This window comes from Streptopelia decaocto (genome assembly GCF_964273445.1).
Source record: "Streptopelia decaocto genome assembly, chromosome: 1".
NCBI lineage: Eukaryota > Metazoa > Chordata > Aves > Columbiformes > Columbidae > Streptopelia > Streptopelia decaocto.
Genome location: NC_138663.1, coordinates 93,693,158 through 93,709,962, shown reverse-complemented (window position 1 = coordinate 93,709,962; position 16,805 = coordinate 93,693,158). Strand labels below are relative to the sequence as shown.

The window sequence follows — 16,805 nt, the reverse complement described above, 5'->3', positions numbered from 1 at the left end:
GAAATTAAACAACAATTCAGAACAATTTGGGTCAAGCCTCTTATTAAAGGCAAATGTGTCCCCATCATTCATGTTGATTAATACCTTATTCTTTATGTGGCCCACTGAAACATTCAGATCTCCACTACATCAGAACTGTTGACATATCAACATTAATATTTCCTTATAATTAAATGAAAACCGTCAAATTATGCAACCGAGGCAAATGGATTCATGCAACGCTGTTTGCAATCTGCCTAACAGAAATGGGGACAATGAGCATAAACTTATTGTCAGTTATAGGCTCAGCACAAACTGTTAAGTATTACTCAACACCAGCAAATATTACATATGCTTTCTGATAAATATACATAGTAGATAAATTTAATACTGTTTTCCTCACATAGTATGTCCAACAACCACTGCTCATTATCTGAACAGGCAAAACATAGTGTATGAAATTGTCAAGGAGCAGAGTATTCCTTAAGCCCTGATGCCATGTATTTACTCTGCAGCATTCTCCTGTCCCTCTAAAACTCTGCTTCTGCTGAAGTGCTGTAGGATAGAAAGTAAGAAAATTGAGCTTTCTGAAGGAAATATTAAGTTTCTGTTCAAAGGTATTTTGGCAAAAACAGTCCTCAACTTTTGATTTCCTAAAGTAAATAAGAAGTTGGGGTTGGGGGGGCGGGGGTGGGGAAAGAGTTGAAAATTTCCTCGCGGATTTTGTCCAAGTCACTTTTATTAATTACACGTTCTCAGCAGGTTAAACCAGCAGGCTATTAAAATTGCTGCAAGGCAGAACAGGTAAGCAGCAGCATAGGTCTCAGCCTAGTAAGATTAATGTCCTGTGTTCCTCGGAAGACATCACTTCAGCTGTAGCAGCAATTCTTCCCACTTTTTTTTAGTTTCTGTTTCCCTCTCTTCTATATCTCTGAGCCCTCTGTGATTGCAGTTTGCTTCAGGATAAGACTGGATCTTTGTCAAAATCAGTTAAATGACAGAGAAGTCAGAGAAGAAAATGAAAAACAAAACATTCTGATAAGTGATTCTGACCTTAGTGTGCAAGCTGGGTTATGTTCATTTTGACAGGTAAACCCTTAGTACCACTTTCCAGCGCAAGAGCTCAGTGATGTATTGCATGGTGTGATCAAATGTTTCTTCCCTGATTCTCAAGCCAGTCTTTCTCCTACAGTCTGGTAACTGATTGTGATAGTACTGCAAGTGCATCAGTTGTCAGCAGATCTCTCCTCCAGCCTTCCTGTCTTTGCCTCCTCTTCTGTATCTTCATTAGTACTGACAATGATGAAGAAAACTGGAATTTCTTCAAAAATTTTGAGTGGCTTCTCATTCCACTCCCACTGCCTTCAACAATTTCTGTCCCTTAACAGAGGCTGAGTGTGCTTTGTTCCAGCTCCTTCTGAAAAATGATGATGGGTGCATCTACATAGCATTTTAGTACAGATAAGAACTGTGCTTGTGAAGTGAATCATTTGATCATGCCCACTTACTGCACTTTGGTTCACATCTCAGAGCAGTCTCAGTGCACATGAATGAACCCAATTCTCTTCATACGTTAACTAAACATATGTGGAAAATGTGCCCCAGCAGCACACTGAATGTGGTCCAACTGCTAATGAGCATGTAGTCTATGGGACCAGATTAGAATGTCTCCTAAGGGAAAAAAAACCAAAACAAAACAAAAAAAAAAACCCAAACAAAATCAAAGCCAAACCAAACCAAACCAAAAACCAAACCAAACCCAAACAAAACAACAACAATCAATGTGTATGGCATGAATGTCAGGTCCTGAGCAACAGCAGTTTTGTGCTACAGACCAGACTCAGTGCTTGCAGTTGATGAATCCATTGTAACCCCACTTACCCCAAGGGCTTCTTTGACATGTAGGTTTGGCAGGTGTATTCTTCCACATGTATTTGCATCAGCCAAAGGACAGCCTTATTGCTCCTTCACGTGTAATGCTTGGCTTTGCAGTGTAGACTTTCCCATTTTTGAAGGGGCCTTTACCAATATTGGCATTGCTAAGGAAGAAAAGAATACTGCTGTGCTTACTTTATGGAAGAAAATTTGATCAGGAGCATAGATCTTAACTGTCCAGTGGCCCAGAGGATGGAACATTCATCAAAATAGTAGAAATGGTGATGAATTTTAGTCCCTGAACTACAACATTCAAAGTCACATCTTTTACAGGGATAATATTACTGGGACAAAAGGACTGTATGTTGCAAAAAGAGCAAGAGTGAGAATGAGCAAGGATGAAGGCATCTATGGGGAACAGAGAATTGGGTTCCATTCCTTACGCCACTGAATGTTGATTTATTTTATCCAGTAATTAATTAATGAATTACTGGATTATTTATGAAATAACAGTACTTCGTAAGATAGGAGCCAAACCACTAGGCCATAGAGTCATGTTAACTCTTTCCCTCTCTCACGTACTTAACTATTTGCTGAAAAGCAGAACATTTCAAACAACAGAGATGAAAACCTTACCCTGAGGTCCTGTAGTCTGGGCTGATCTTAGGAGATAAATCTTTGAGATTTTCTTGGATGGAGAACCTGCAGGTTCCAAATGGGCGCTTTGCTTTAGTGTATGTAAGTGCCCGGACTCCCTCCTGCCATGCCTTGAAATAACCTGTTTTCTTTTTGAAATGAGATGTTTAGGAGCCTCATTACAGGAGAAAATTCAGGGTGGCAAATTTTGGGGTAGGATGAGTCTATTTCTGTGCCCATTTTTTTCTTATCAGCCACATTAAATAGCTCCCCTAAAGTCTTTGTTTTGATTATTTCTTTAAATATGCTGCACTGTGCAAGGCTTTGTTCTGAGTCTTTCCTGCGGACAAAACCCAAAGTACCATTTTCACTGCAAATGCCAAAGCACTGAGAAGTTGAGGTGATTTTTACCTTTCATGAAATTCATTGATCATTTATAATTTTTACTGTTTTTCAGTTACTGCTAAGCCTAAATGAATCCAAAGTCCCAAGGAACAAATGTTCCATAACCCCCTAACTACTTCCTTGTCCCATCAGCTCCAACATGGATTATCTCTAAGCTACATCCAAGTAAATGGAAACGGTTGCTCTGAAAGATCAAGAAGACAAATACTTAAATGAAGTGATAAAACATGACAGACTCTACAGCACTGTTGATTCATTCCTATCTCAGATGTGTTTCCAAAGTACCAAGATAGCACATTAATCAGAAGTAGTGTTCTCTAAAATATTTATTTCTGTTATAAAACCGACAGTCTATTTAAGAAAAGTTATTAGTGCTTAAATGCGCTATTAAACCACATTAAATTCTCCATAAGAAATATTTTCTTTGGTGTTAATACTTTCTTTCAGCACTTAGGAGGAGGTAACTGAGTTGATACCCTTCCCTAAATTCACTTTCTCTGAAGTCTTTGGAAGAACTAGTCTTCAATACTGCCCATCCATCACATTAAAAAAAAAATACAAACCACCACAACAATCAACAAAACCAAAACACAACAACAACAACAAAACTCAACAAGATCCAGTGCCTTCAAATCACCTATGTATGTTTATGTATTAAAATTATTTGACTTTTCATTTAATTTTTGAGCCCTTGGGTCATGTGTGCTTTGTGTCACAATTCTCAAGCTTTCATCATAAGCCTTATTAGTTTTTAAATGAAAGCTAAGATTTTCACTTACTTTATAATTATAGTAATTATAGTACTATTAAAAAAAATCCAAAAATTGCAAGACTTAAAATGAAATCACAAGATTTGGCAACACTGGGTTTCTCTTATATTTTTTTTCTCATTGCCTATAGGGTTTTATACTGTTTTTAAAACTGAGCCTGCTCCTTTTATTGGAGCTTTATTTTTAAATGCAACAGCAACAAGGTTGGTATGTACACCATGGCTTGCACTTGTCTTTGTTTTCAAGAATTTGTTGAGGAGGGACAAAAAGCCATCCGTGCTTTCTCACCTCTACACAACACCACAGCATTCCTCAAGTGTACATCCTTCTCCTAGCAGTTTCTCTAAGGGAAGAGGATATATAGAAAGAAAAACAGGCAGTAAAAGTTAAAAAAAAGTCATTGCTTTTCTCCCTTGACTAGTGACATGTTGTGCTCTGTCATGGACCAGCAGCTACTGACTGCAATGTAACCAGAATCAGGAGCTGGCTAAGGTCACTTTTTCGCCATTGGTAAAGCACGCTGAAGAGGTCTGCTATTGAGAAGGAGCTGGCTCTGGAACCAAAGGCAATACAGCCAAGTCAGCATGCTTCTGTTTCCATGCCAATTAGTCCTGCTGAAAAGACTAATTAACCTGGGAGAAGGTTTCCAATAATAACTACTGTGCTGTCTCCACCCCAAACAATGTTTTATACAAACTTAGAGCATCCAGAAAGCTCACAGGCAACATGAGAGCCAACAACTCTCACTGTATGTCTCTTCAGCACCGGTGCAGTTTCTCTTCATTACCATCCCGCACAACAAGCCCAGCTAGAAATGCTTTTAAGCCAGTGGAAGTTTTGCCTGGCAAAACATGATGATGGAGGTCTGTGCTGGTGGCACCCTCACAGGGATGGCTGAAGGAAGCCTCAGACCGAGGACCTCTGCACACACACTGCATGCCAGGCCGTGGCAGGGACCCCTCTCCAGCCCGATGTGGGTCAGGGCAGGGCACTCAGCCAGCTCCCTCTCCTGCCCCAGCCGCCTCCTCCCTGGAATCGCTCCCAGGATACACGAAGGGGCAGGTGGATGCAGCCACCCCTCTCGGGGCAAGAGAGGGCGGCGTGCCCCAGGGCTCAGCCCGGCCCGGCGTCCGGCAGCCCGCTCTCACCCGGCTCCAGGGGGACCGTGGCCCCACTCGCACCCCGGGGATCCCCTCGCCCTCCCGAAGAGCAGGAGCCGGTTGCGAGAGGGAATCCCCGCCTCAGGGAGGCTGCCGTGGGGCCAGTGCCGCGGCCGGCGGGGCGGGCGTGCCCCGAGGAGGCACCGGCGGTGCCACCGCCCCCTGCTGCCGGCCCCGGCGAGCCCCGCTCCCGTGGCGCCGCTCGTCGGGCTCTCCGCCGGGAGGGACGGCGGCGCCCTCCTTTCCCCCTCCCTCCCTCCCCTGCCGGGTGGCGGGAAGGCGGCGGGGCGGGAGGCGGCGTGTGAGGACGGCGGGCGGAGGGGAGGCAGGCGGCCGAGCTCCGGCGGAGGGCGGCTTCCTCCGGGGCTCGGCGGCGTCCGGCCGCGGGGTGGGCGCAGCCGAGTGCGCGGGCGACTCCCGCGGGCCGGGCAGCGGTGTTGGGGGATTTTTTTTTTTTACAACGGGGGAGGGCGGGGGGGAGAGAACGGGGACTGTCGCCTCCGCCTCTTCCTCAGCTGTAGCCGGGGCAGCCGGATCGCGGCGGCGGCGGCTGCTGCTGCTGCGCGGGGGGAGCGCGCAGCGGAGGGATGTGGGGCTTTGGGGGAGGCAGCATCTTCGGGATCTTCTCTGCTCCCGTCCTGGTGGCCGTGGTCTGCTGCGCCCAGAGGTAGGAGCCAGCGTGCCCCGGCAGCGGCGGGGCGGCACGGGGTGCGTTTCTCCAGGAGAACAAGCTGATGCGCTCCCCCACCTTCTCTTCCCGCTCCCGCTGTCGCCCCCGGTCCCCCACACCCCATCCTCTGCCTCCCCCGCCCGACACCCCCCCCATCTCTCTCGCCCCCACAGTGTGAACGACCCCGGCAACATGTCCTTCGTGAAAGAAACTGTGGATAAATTGTTGAAGGGCTACGACATCCGCCTACGGCCGGATTTCGGAGGTGAGTCGCCCTGGCCGGGCTCGCCGCCTGGAGCCCCCCCACCGCCTCGCTCTCCCCGGGGCTGCCGCCGCTCCCGCACGGCGGAGCCGGCTCCCACGACCCCGCTGCCGCGGCCCCTCTCGCCGCCAGATCGTGGAGCGGCGGCGAGTAACGGTCTCCTCTGCACGCAGGTCCGCCCGTCTGCGTGGGGATGAACATCGACATCGCCAGCATCGACATGGTTTCCGAAGTCAACATGGTGAGTAGCGAGGGGGGGGCTGCCGCCCGGCGGGTCACGGCCGCCCGTTCCCCGTTCCTCCCCTTCGCACGAAGTCGCTGCTGCTCGGGCGGGCGGCGGCCGATTTGAGCGGGGCGGCGAGCGCTGATCTCTCCGCCTGAAAACTTTATTTCCCTGGAGACGCGCTTTCCCCCTTCCCTCCTCTCTCCTCTCGCTGCCGGCGGCCGCCTCCGCGGGTGTGCGTGGCGCGGCCGAGCCCGAGGCTACCGGCTCGCCTGCTCACCCCCTCCTTTTCCATGTCCCCCCACCCGGCCGGAGCTCGCTGGGGCTCCGCCGGGCCACTGGCACCTGCCGCGGCCTCGCAGCCGGCGGGATGCGGAGCGGAACGGAGCGGGCTGGCGGCGGCGGTCGAGGGTGTTCCCGGGCCGGTGGCGGAGGCCCGCGGCTGCCGGCATCTCCCCGCTACTTGCGTAGTTCAGGGGAAAAAAAAAACAACCCAGCTTGTCGGTGGATAAACTCAGACATGTGCGAGTGTGGCAATTATTGTTGAGCAACCAGAGCAGGCGCGATTGCGTATGGGCTTTGGAGGAATTGTCGTTTTGCTTCTCGAAGCGATGCTGTTCGGGGGCTGTCAGTTTTCGCTGAGGAAAAGGCAGGTGTTTAGTGTGTTTCTGCGGTTCGTCCCCCGGCTCTGTGCAGTTTGGTAGTTCGGGGTTGGAAGGTAGGACTGCTGTTTTTCGTCCTAAATCTGAGGTGGATTTTTCATGTTGCTGAGCGAATTACTTGTTCATGCTGTCTCTCTTTTCTTTTTGCAAACCTGAGGTTAAAGATCAGCCTACTCTGCAATGCTGTTGTTACTTTTATGGCATTAAACATAGTAATCTGCGTGTTCGGAAGCTGGGCTCTCTTTCAGTAAATATGACACTAACACCAGCGCTATCCCCGCTTTGATGCACTGTTGCAGTGTTACAAGCTAACAGAGCTTGGCTTTATACATGATCTGTGCACTGTCATTAATCCTGCCCCTTCCTTCTTTCTCCTGGTCTACCCAAAATACTGAGATAGAAACTTTTTGCTCTGCTTCTGATCTTTTAAAAAATAGTTTTAACAGAGATGCAGTTACCTGTTTGCAGTTAAAAGTACCACTAACGTCTGCCTTTCTAACCATTCAGGAAGAACAAATGAGATAATTCCTACTTACAAGAGTTTATTTTAGGCTTTCTGCAAATTCAGGCAGCTGCAGAGACACCTCATATATTCCACAGGCTTTTCTGTACCTGTCAGATTGCTTCTCAAATAAATGGAAGCCGAGTCTTTGAAGAGTAATTGAAAAGTCTGACTTCACTATCCCCACTGCCACCTTCCACACTCTTTGGCTGTGCTCCAGACTTAGGGAAGCACTACATTATGCATTAAATTAATACATAACACTTGGTGTATGTGAAGTGTCACATAGGCAATAAATATCAGAGAAAGGCAGGTGGAGACTGGAAAGGAAATGAGAGGATAGATGGTGCTTTTTGTGGCCTTTTTTTGTTTCTTTTTCCAAGCTGTAGGAAAGCCTGTTAGATTTAAATAACAACTTGTCCAACCCACTGTAGCAGGGATATAGGGAAAAGTAAGTAATTACTCTGCTTGTTGTGCTCCTGGACTGGGTAATTAGATCTTGAGTAAGACAAGAGCTCCTCAAGAAGATGGGTGCCCTCCATTTCTCGCAAACAGTGGGCCAGCATGACAATTACTTTAGTTTCTAGCTGCCCCACAAGTCAGTGCCCACTGTTTCCCATTAGTTGCCAGAGCTCTGAAGAAGTGAAGAGGTTTTTTCTATGCCCTCTCAGGGGGCAATGCAAAGCCTGAAAAATATCAATACAGATCTTACAACAGAAACAAGTACATGTTTCTGAAGGGAGTTGCTAAAGTACTGTTGTTACAAAAACTGGATTAATTTACTTCAGGAAAAAATGGACTTCTGGTTGGTAAACACCCTACTGCAATTGGACTTTCAGCTGGGCTTGTCTCTTCTCCCTTTAAAAGACGTCTTCTTTGACCAAACAGCTATATTCAGGTACTGCCTGAGCTGATTACTTCTACTTATTTTAGGTAACTTCATACTGATCTGCAAAGATTATTGAGTAAATATCAAGAAGCAATGAATAAGGATGAACAGAAAGAGCTTTTCAAGATTACTGAAGTATACATTGTAAGATAGCAATTTGGAGGGTAAAAAAAAGTCACAGTTAGTTTGAAGACCTGAGGTATTGCTGTTGAACTTCAGAGTGGTTACCAGCTACACTTTTAATCTTTGACATATTATTTCATTTAATTCCAAGCAGATATTGTGAGCATTGACCTTTAGCCTCATCAGCTATTGAAATGTCTTACAAGAATTTCTTTCTATGAACTGTGGTAGTATGGACATTAATTCCTTCGATTTAAAACTAGACATTGGTGTAACCTTTTATAAATTAGCTTGTTAAAATTCATCTCTATATTAAAAATAAAATAACCAGAGAATTAACATTCTTCAATTTTATGAATATAAATAAAAAGTTATTACAGCAAGTTTTATTATACTGCCTTCTAGGCAGCCTGTAATGTAGCTTTCAGTGATATGATAGCAATTTTTTTGTAACAAGAATTACAGTTTGTATCATACTATTTTGTATTCTTAATCAAACTGTAGGCTTATATATAATACATTCCTTTATGAGTCTTCAGTTACTAGTTATTCATTTGGATTTCCAACATTTAAAAATTTTAATTGTGTATTTTTGTTCTTTCTGTTGAACGTTATTAAAAATCCTTTGCCCTTCATCCATCCAGGCTACCTGTAGCTATTTTTTAGAATAAACTTATTAAATAGTAATGTGCATCTTCCTCAGATTACATGGAACAGTTAACATTTTTCTTTACTTTTAACACTGAAATGCTATGCTGGATCAGGAGGACTGATGCAAGTATCAGGACTGCGCAGCATCAAATTGTTTTACTGAGAAGTTTTAAATAAACAGTTTCTGTTTGATTACATAACAGCTTGAAAATATTGAATAGCATTATTGAAATTATTACTCTGCAATACTATTTACATTATACTGAAAATACTAAACATTTATGAAGTAAAAATAATATGCCTTGATATTTATACTTTGAGTTCTATATATGGTAGTAGAATGAACTAATGAAGTTGAATGTAAAATGTTCATTGTTCAAGGAAGGGCTGCAGTCTGTTGATGACCTGTGCTTATTTATATATACATATGTATGTATATCTCCATATGTGCTTTATTTCCTTGCTTTACCTGTGCATGCTTTCCCATTATTATTTGCCTTTTTCATGAATTATACCTGTAATTGGGTACTTAACCACCTACCTGTTTTTGTGCATACCTCCAATAATTGCATTTAAGACTGCTGTAAATGCTTGTAAAATGTACAGTAATGTACGTCTCCAAACAAAATGCTGATCAATAATAACAGACATAATACTGAGAAAATACTGTAAGTCATTTTACAAATAAAGAGTATGGAATATTACTTTTGTCAGATTCTAATAATTTAGCTTTATAATTTTTCATTTTGCATGATTTGGGTTGATTGTATTCTGTACTTTCTGTGGTTTAGAGGTATATTTTGCTTAAATTATGTGAATAGAAAAAGAAATAGTTCTTGTGCTTTTTGTTAGTCTGCCAACTTAGTTCCAGTCAGACAGTATCCAGTATATTTTTATAGTCTGATTCTTGTTCAACATTTGGCCTGTGAATCAAATGGGTTAGTTTCGAGCATATAATTTTCAAGCACCCAATTACTCCTGTAGCTTTTTTATCCTTAGAAAGTTAAATAAACAGTACACTGAGTCTCCACATACCCCCCTATTTAAACTCATCATTTTAGCTGTAAGACTAAAGTGCTGTGTTTTCAATTTACCATCATTTTAGGATATGTTTTATAGTTTATGGGAGGTAAAACTATAAAGTGGATAGAGAAAACAAGGGGATAAGTGAAAAAATGAACCTTTCTCCTTAGAATGTTTTGCAGAGAATAGTATGATCTCGTGTAAGAAAGGAAACTTGCACTACTGCTCTCTAAAGTGCTGTCTGCATTCTTTTTGTGTATAGAGGGGACTTCAGAGCTGTTCATCCCGGGTTTTCAAAGGCTCTAATTTCAATTAAATTAAACCAGCAAAAGCCAGGAGGAATCACTGGCTAAATAGTCATCCTGCTGTTTTGGGAATACTGTACTCAGAAAATTAGTTTGATATAAAGTCAGACCATAAAACTTCTGAGTTGTTGTTTCTGAAAAAGATGTAATCTGTTCTATGCTAACGCTGTAATTTCTTATTTTTACATATGTTCCACTATAAAACTGCAAGTATGCGTATGGTCTTCATTGGGTGCTTGCTGATTTTCAAAGCAATTTTGATATCTTTCTGAGAAACTGTGTTAGTTTCTGCTTTAAGGTCAACTGAAGTTCTTACTCACTGAAGGAAAATACTGTCTAATTTCATAGGGATGCATAAATAATTATTTTTAGGTGAATTAATTCATACTTCACCTGAAGTACTGAAGGTGCAGAACCTTCGTACTTCTGTTGATGGGATTTGTCATGTCTTACTTTAAATGTCAAAAAATTAGTTGGGATTCAGTTCATGTAAATTGAGATGTATGCAATTAGGTGTCTAAATGTACGCTGGGTTGCTAAACTATGATCATAGTTAATGGGGCTCTTGAACAGAATGTGGCTGTTTAGGGGGTAGTGCTTCTTTGATATTTTACGTGCCTCGAGGTATGCCATTTGGACTTGGGATGCACTGCAGAAAGGTAGGGGACTCCAACAGATCATGTGCTGTACCTGCCAGCCCTATGCAGGTGTCCTACATAATCCAGGGCATTCAAAATAGCATCAGACACCCTTGTTCAGGAGAGTTGTTCCCTACGTGTCCAGCCAAAGCTCATCTTCCATGCTCACTCTGGAATCAGGAGGAGGCACTGATTTGTAACAGGTATCTTAGATATGTGTGTGAGTTTTTTTTTAAGATGGAAAGAGTCATCTTTCTGGATAGTGTCCATTTTTCCTGAGTATCTACGGAGAGAGCCACAGCAACTTGGTTAGTCTTCGGGTGGCTGCAGCTAGGCATGGTGAAATGTGACCTATGTTTCTTATCACAAATAAACTTGATATTTCCTGCCATAAACAGCCATTTTCTAAATACTTTTCAAACAGAATCTCGAAGTTACCTCATGCAGGAAATCGTAACTGAGTTGTGACATATTTTGCTTTGAAGATTCAGATGGAGAATTTAAATGAGTTGTACTAATAGAGTTGATTACATAATCATTCTGATTGTAAACACGAGTTTTCTAGATAGAAGAAGATTCATGTATGCAGTGCTTATAACTTGATCACAAATTGTGAGAGTATCAAATAGAATATATAACTTTATATAGTGATTTTTGTTTTTATATAATTTAATGGACCTAGGGAGACTAGTGCATCATACTAAATAGATATGTCAGATAGACCATATAAATAACTTTTATATGTATATGTATGTGTTTGATAGATAATATAGAGAAAAAAAAGGAAGAAGAGAGAAATACTGCCCAAGCAGGGAGGCATCTCCTGAGGCCAGCATGGCCCGCAAAGAGTGGTATCGCTGTGCTGGTGATGAGTCAGAAGCCATCCACCAGGAGACGGCAGCTACGGGTACTGCTCCTGGAGGACTGTCTTGGCAGGTTATTTGCCCTCCAGTTGCCAACTGGAAAGAAGAGCATGCTTCCATTGAGTCTTCTGTCTTAGAATCATAGAATCATATTATAGAATCACTTTGGTTGGAAAAGACCCTCAAGATCATTGAGTCCAATATTGGCACTAAACCATGCCTCTAAGAACCTCATCTATGGATCCTCTAAACGTCCCTAGGGATGGTGACTCAAACACTTCCCTGGGCAGCCTGTTCCAGTGCCTGACAACCCATTCTGTGAGGAAATTTTTCCTAATATCCAATCTAAACCTCCCCCGGTGCAACTTGAGGCCATTTCCTCTTGTCCTATCACTTGTTACTTGGGAGAAGAGAACAACTCCCTCCATGCTACAACCTCCTTTCAGGTGTTTGCAGAGAATGATAAGGTCTCCCCTCAGCCTCCTTTTCTCGATGCTGAAGCGCCCCAGTTCCCTCAGCTGCTCCTCATCAGACTTGTGCTCCAGACCCTTCACCAGCTTCATTGCCCTTCTCTGCACTCTCTCCAGCACCTCAATGTCTTTCTTGCAGTGAGGGGGGCAAAACTGAACACAGGGTTCAAGGTCTTGGTGGCATCCAATTTTCTTTCTCAGGACAGCACCTGTGAACTCCCACAGCCTGCCTCACTCTGTCTCTCCACTCCTGACATGTTTCATAGTTCCTATCAACAGAGAGAGAAGTGCTTGTGGCAGATGGTGTGACAGGAGAATGACTCGTTTGGCTAAGGCAACTCATGACAGACTTCTGCTTATCGGCGCAGGAACGCAGCCCTTGTGAAGGGGAAGAAGCACCTGCTTATGCAGACACAATGAGGTTGTTGATGTTGCTGGGAGGTGGCAATAGGCTTTTAAAAACCCAAATCCAGCTGCCAATGTTGAATCATCCTGACTTGGATGATGAAATAGATACAATCTGTGATGACATCAATCTGGAATAATTGCAAGTATTTCAGGGGAGAAAGGGGAATTTGAAATGATGTTTACAAATTAGAAGAATGGCCATAAATAGAGGCAAGCACAAAGCGCTACGTTTTGTGAGAAGGAAGAATCCAGTACTTAGAAAGAATTGGCTAAGCAACAGTGCAGAAAAAAAGGACATGGAGGTTTTACTGGACCAGAGGCTAAAGCAAGTGGAAAAGTTAATCAAAGTCACAAGTGCAGTACAATTGAAAAAAGATGCATCTTACTCTTGGGTACATGACTACAAGTGTAGTTTATGAAACACAGGGTTTTCTCTGGCCACCGTTAGCGAAGCCTGAGCAAGAATGCTGTGTCCAGTGTTTTTTGCACTGGTTTGCGGGGAGATGGACTTCAACAGGAGGTGTAAGGAAGGGAATTAAAACAATTAGAAAACAGCGTATATGTGGCTGTGTTGAAGTAAATCGGTTTTTCTAGCACTGAAAAATAGTATTGAGAGAGGACATAAATTTCCCAGTATGTAGGTAGCTGGTGATAGAAGGATGATGAGCTGCTCTTTAGAACCACTTGAAGTAAGACCTGAAGAAATGAATTAATTGATTTCAGATTAGTTTTCAGCTAACTAAATTTGTTGTAGCATCTCCTTTGTTGCAGGTTTTCAAGAAGAGACTCTTGGTGGTGGTGTTCTTGCCTCTGGAGAGGCCGATGCTTTGAGATCTTTTCCAGCCCTGTTTTTCTGTGAATCTGTGCTCTGATTTAATCAGTGTTTCTGTCAATACTCCCATGAGTTGTACACACAGGCATGTCATGGTGTGGTTTCAGATGCCCCTGCTGATCTCGTGCTGATGCTGCAGAAGGTCAGGGGTCTCCCGTAGGCTGTTTGTAATATATGCCAGCATCATAAGGATATGCCATGCCATCTGAGATGTTATTAGTTACCAATGTTGTGTATGTATCTCCATCGTGTTCTTGGTATCTTTGCATGGACTGCAACAAGAGTCACATGTATGTCCTTTCAAATATACTGGTCATAAAAAAATGAGTTGTAAAGTACAAGGTCAGGACTTCAGTGCATGTAACCATGGGTAAATTTTTACTTGTGTCGACAGCCTTTCATCATACCCAAGTAATGAAGAAGTACACTCATGTAAGCTATACACAAGTAGAAATTTCACAGAAACTTTATGGATTTATATCTACTCTGTGCCTAGTAATTTTTCCCATTCCTTTGAAGACAAAAGAGAGAAAGGAAAAATGTTTTTTATATGACTGTTTTTATTCATGCACTGAGTGCTTATTGAGATAATTCAATGTCTGCAGTCATACAGAAAGCATAGCAATTTATTAAAGGCATGGCAGACAATCTCATGCTTGGCAGAAGACAACACACAAACACAGGAACATCCATGACATATCTGACTAAAGATCTAACCAGTCAAGTGTCCTGACTTTGGTACTGGCTGGTGGTGGATGTTTAGGGAAAAATAAAACAAACACATGTTAGTACTTCTGTGGTGTACTTCTGCAACCTCCCATGATTTGTAACTTAAGGCTTCCTCAGTCTCAAGACTCTAAGAGTACTTTTCATTCAAGTGTCACTGGAGCATTAGGGTAATTTAGTAACGATACACTTCTCCCCACAATTTTCATTTTAATAAAGATTTGATTATAGAAATACTTTAAACTTGGGTAGTATCAAGTGCAATCCATCAATACTGAAGGATAATAAAAGCTTTCAATGGAAAAAGTTGAGTAATATTTTGTTACCATTAGGGGTTTTAGCTTATCCAGGACAAACTTTATTTTTTCTCCCCTGTGACACAGAGTAAAAAAAATAGCTGGAAGAAGAATAATTTCAAAAGGAGAGTTCATTTAATATTTTTAATTGAATTTCACAGTTCCTTATAACTACAGAGCTTGCAAGGAAAAATCCCCCAAGTCTAGGCATGTCTAATTCATTTTTCACAATTATGGATTTGAACCAATAATTTTGGCAAAATAATTTGTTCTCTCAGCAGTTAGGAGCCAGTTACATGTTGCTGTGATAATGTAACCTGCAATATGAGTGTAATATTGCATACAGCAGAGAGGGAAGGTAAAACAGCTGTGCTGGGAGGTCTGCAGTTACACTGGATAATTGGCAGTTCAATAGCAGTTAATGACTTTTTTCTTTATACTAATATGAATGTCAAATTTTCATTAGTTCATGGGTATGTCTCCCTGGCACAATACAGCACTCTGCAGAGATGTCAGAGGTACCTCTGGTGCAGCTGGTGCCTTTTCTGGAAGCTGTGAAGTTATGTCAACACAGAGCTCAGTACAGGGTGGTTGTATCAGTGGCAGTTAGATGCTTGAACATGACTTGTTCCACAAGCTTTAAATAGGTTATCCAGCATATGACCAGCATCCAGCCAGAGCCGAGCATCAGAGCTCCGTTTAGCAGAGAGAAGTGCTTCCATAAAATGATATTTTTATGTTCCAAGACTGTTTTTCAAGACAGTAAGGATGACTGGCCCTCCAGAAGTGCCTGTCTAGAAGTGCTAACAGGGTAATGGGGCGGAGGAGACAATGAGAGGAGTTGACTGTCCTAGGATAGATGCTCAATTTTTAGTTAGTGTTGGGATGAATTCTGCTTGTTATTCCTCCTTAACATACATTTTCAAAGGTAAGTAGAAGACTGCTGAACTGGTACACAGTTGATGTTTAGCAGCAGTAAGTAATATTGCCTAGCAGGTTAATGCATGTAAAATTCTGTATACAGTTTAAACTATGGAAGATTTTTCAGGTAGACTTTGTGTGAGTCTTGAATCAAAATACATGTAGGACAGAGAATATAACCTTTAAAAGCAAGCTCAAATCCATATGATTAAAAATAGCTCATCCCTTGCTCTTTAACTGAGATGTAAGATAGCCCCACTATCATAATCTGCTGGTCTGTTAACCCTAAAGTTACTTGAAAGGAAGAGCTTCATTCCCTTGTGTCCCACAGGGCTATTTCCTGATCACAGAAGGGGTATTTTAACACCTCCCATTCAGGTGGTTGCTTATTCATCATAGGCTTAGCACATGAGCTCATTACTTAGTTATGACATCAAATGGTGAGGTATAATCCCATTCACATGCCACATGAGCTTGGTTGGGCAGGACCTTCCACTCTGCAGCTGGGCTGGTGCAGAATCAAAGAGCTGAGGGCTTCCCCTTGCAGGAGCTCAGCTTGGCTCTGCAGGGGAAGCTGAGCCCCTCTCACATTTTTTCAGTGGGGAAATCAGTCTGGAAGAGGAAGAAATTGAATCTGCTAGACTGAGAATGCTAAAATGTAAACCAGTGGAAGCCATTTTTCTATTTAATAATGTTATTTTGTGAGCAGATAGCTATTTTTCGTGGTGGTTTCTGATGCCACTGTGCCTTTTAAAAAGCACTGAAATTTTAAAGTTGAAAATAAAAGACAATACAAAAATGCATTTAAATTCTGAATTTTAAAACACACCAACTCAAGGTGGGAGTACTGAGCAATGCAGTAAGTCTTATTACTCATTAAAGATATAAAAGATGAGCTTAGGCCTTTTTTTTGTAATGTAACATAATGACATGTCTATACTTGGGTGTGCCCGCATTGATCTGCTTTAGCTTCTGACTTCCTAGACTATTCAGATAACAACACTTGGCCTTTTTAAGCATTTTGCAGTCATGTAAAATAGGCTTTCTATTTTGATGAGAAAAATGTCTCCCAAAACAACTGGAACTTTGCACAGGAAAATGTTTGCAGGAGTTGCAGAATAGATATGACCCTTCATTTTGTTTCCAAAAGGATCCCAGGGGGTATGGATCTCCTGGATTTAGGACTTGTGACACTCCTGATCATCTGTAGAATGTCAAGTTTTCTGTGCTTGAGCATGGTGCCTGAGCTCAGGTGTGCACCCATCATATGTTAATCATTGGCATGGATTTGGCCAGTATTTTCCCAAGTGATGCTTGGGTGCTCTCTAGCGAGTTAGCACATGCCAGGTCCATTCCCAGTAGGCAGCTTGAATACAACTACTTGTGTTGTGAAATAAATTAGTCTAGATAGAAACATGCTGTGCCATGCCATGCCATTGTCCTTCGGAGCAGAAAATTCCCCAGCTCACTTTATTTTCTTGGCTTGATATATCCAAAAAGCACAATTTGTTGCATC

The 16,805-nt window shown here is 42.6% G+C and overlaps 1 protein-coding gene across 1 annotated transcript in view; it reads left to right on the top strand.

The window, feature by feature from the left end:
* The first annotated feature begins 5,317 nt into the window (after positions 1-5,317).
* The window catches only part of GABRB3 (gamma-aminobutyric acid type A receptor subunit beta3), a 114,560-nt gene continuing 103,072 nt past the window's right edge, over positions 5,318-16,805 (top strand). The window contains exons 1-3 of the mRNA XM_082043435.1: positions 5,318-5,492; positions 5,669-5,760; positions 5,931-5,998. Of these exons, the coding sequence (XP_081899561.1) occupies positions 5,413-5,492; positions 5,669-5,760; positions 5,931-5,998 (240 nt within the window). The 5' untranslated portion in view covers positions 5,318-5,412. The remainder of the gene's footprint in view (positions 5,493-5,668; positions 5,761-5,930; positions 5,999-16,805) is intronic.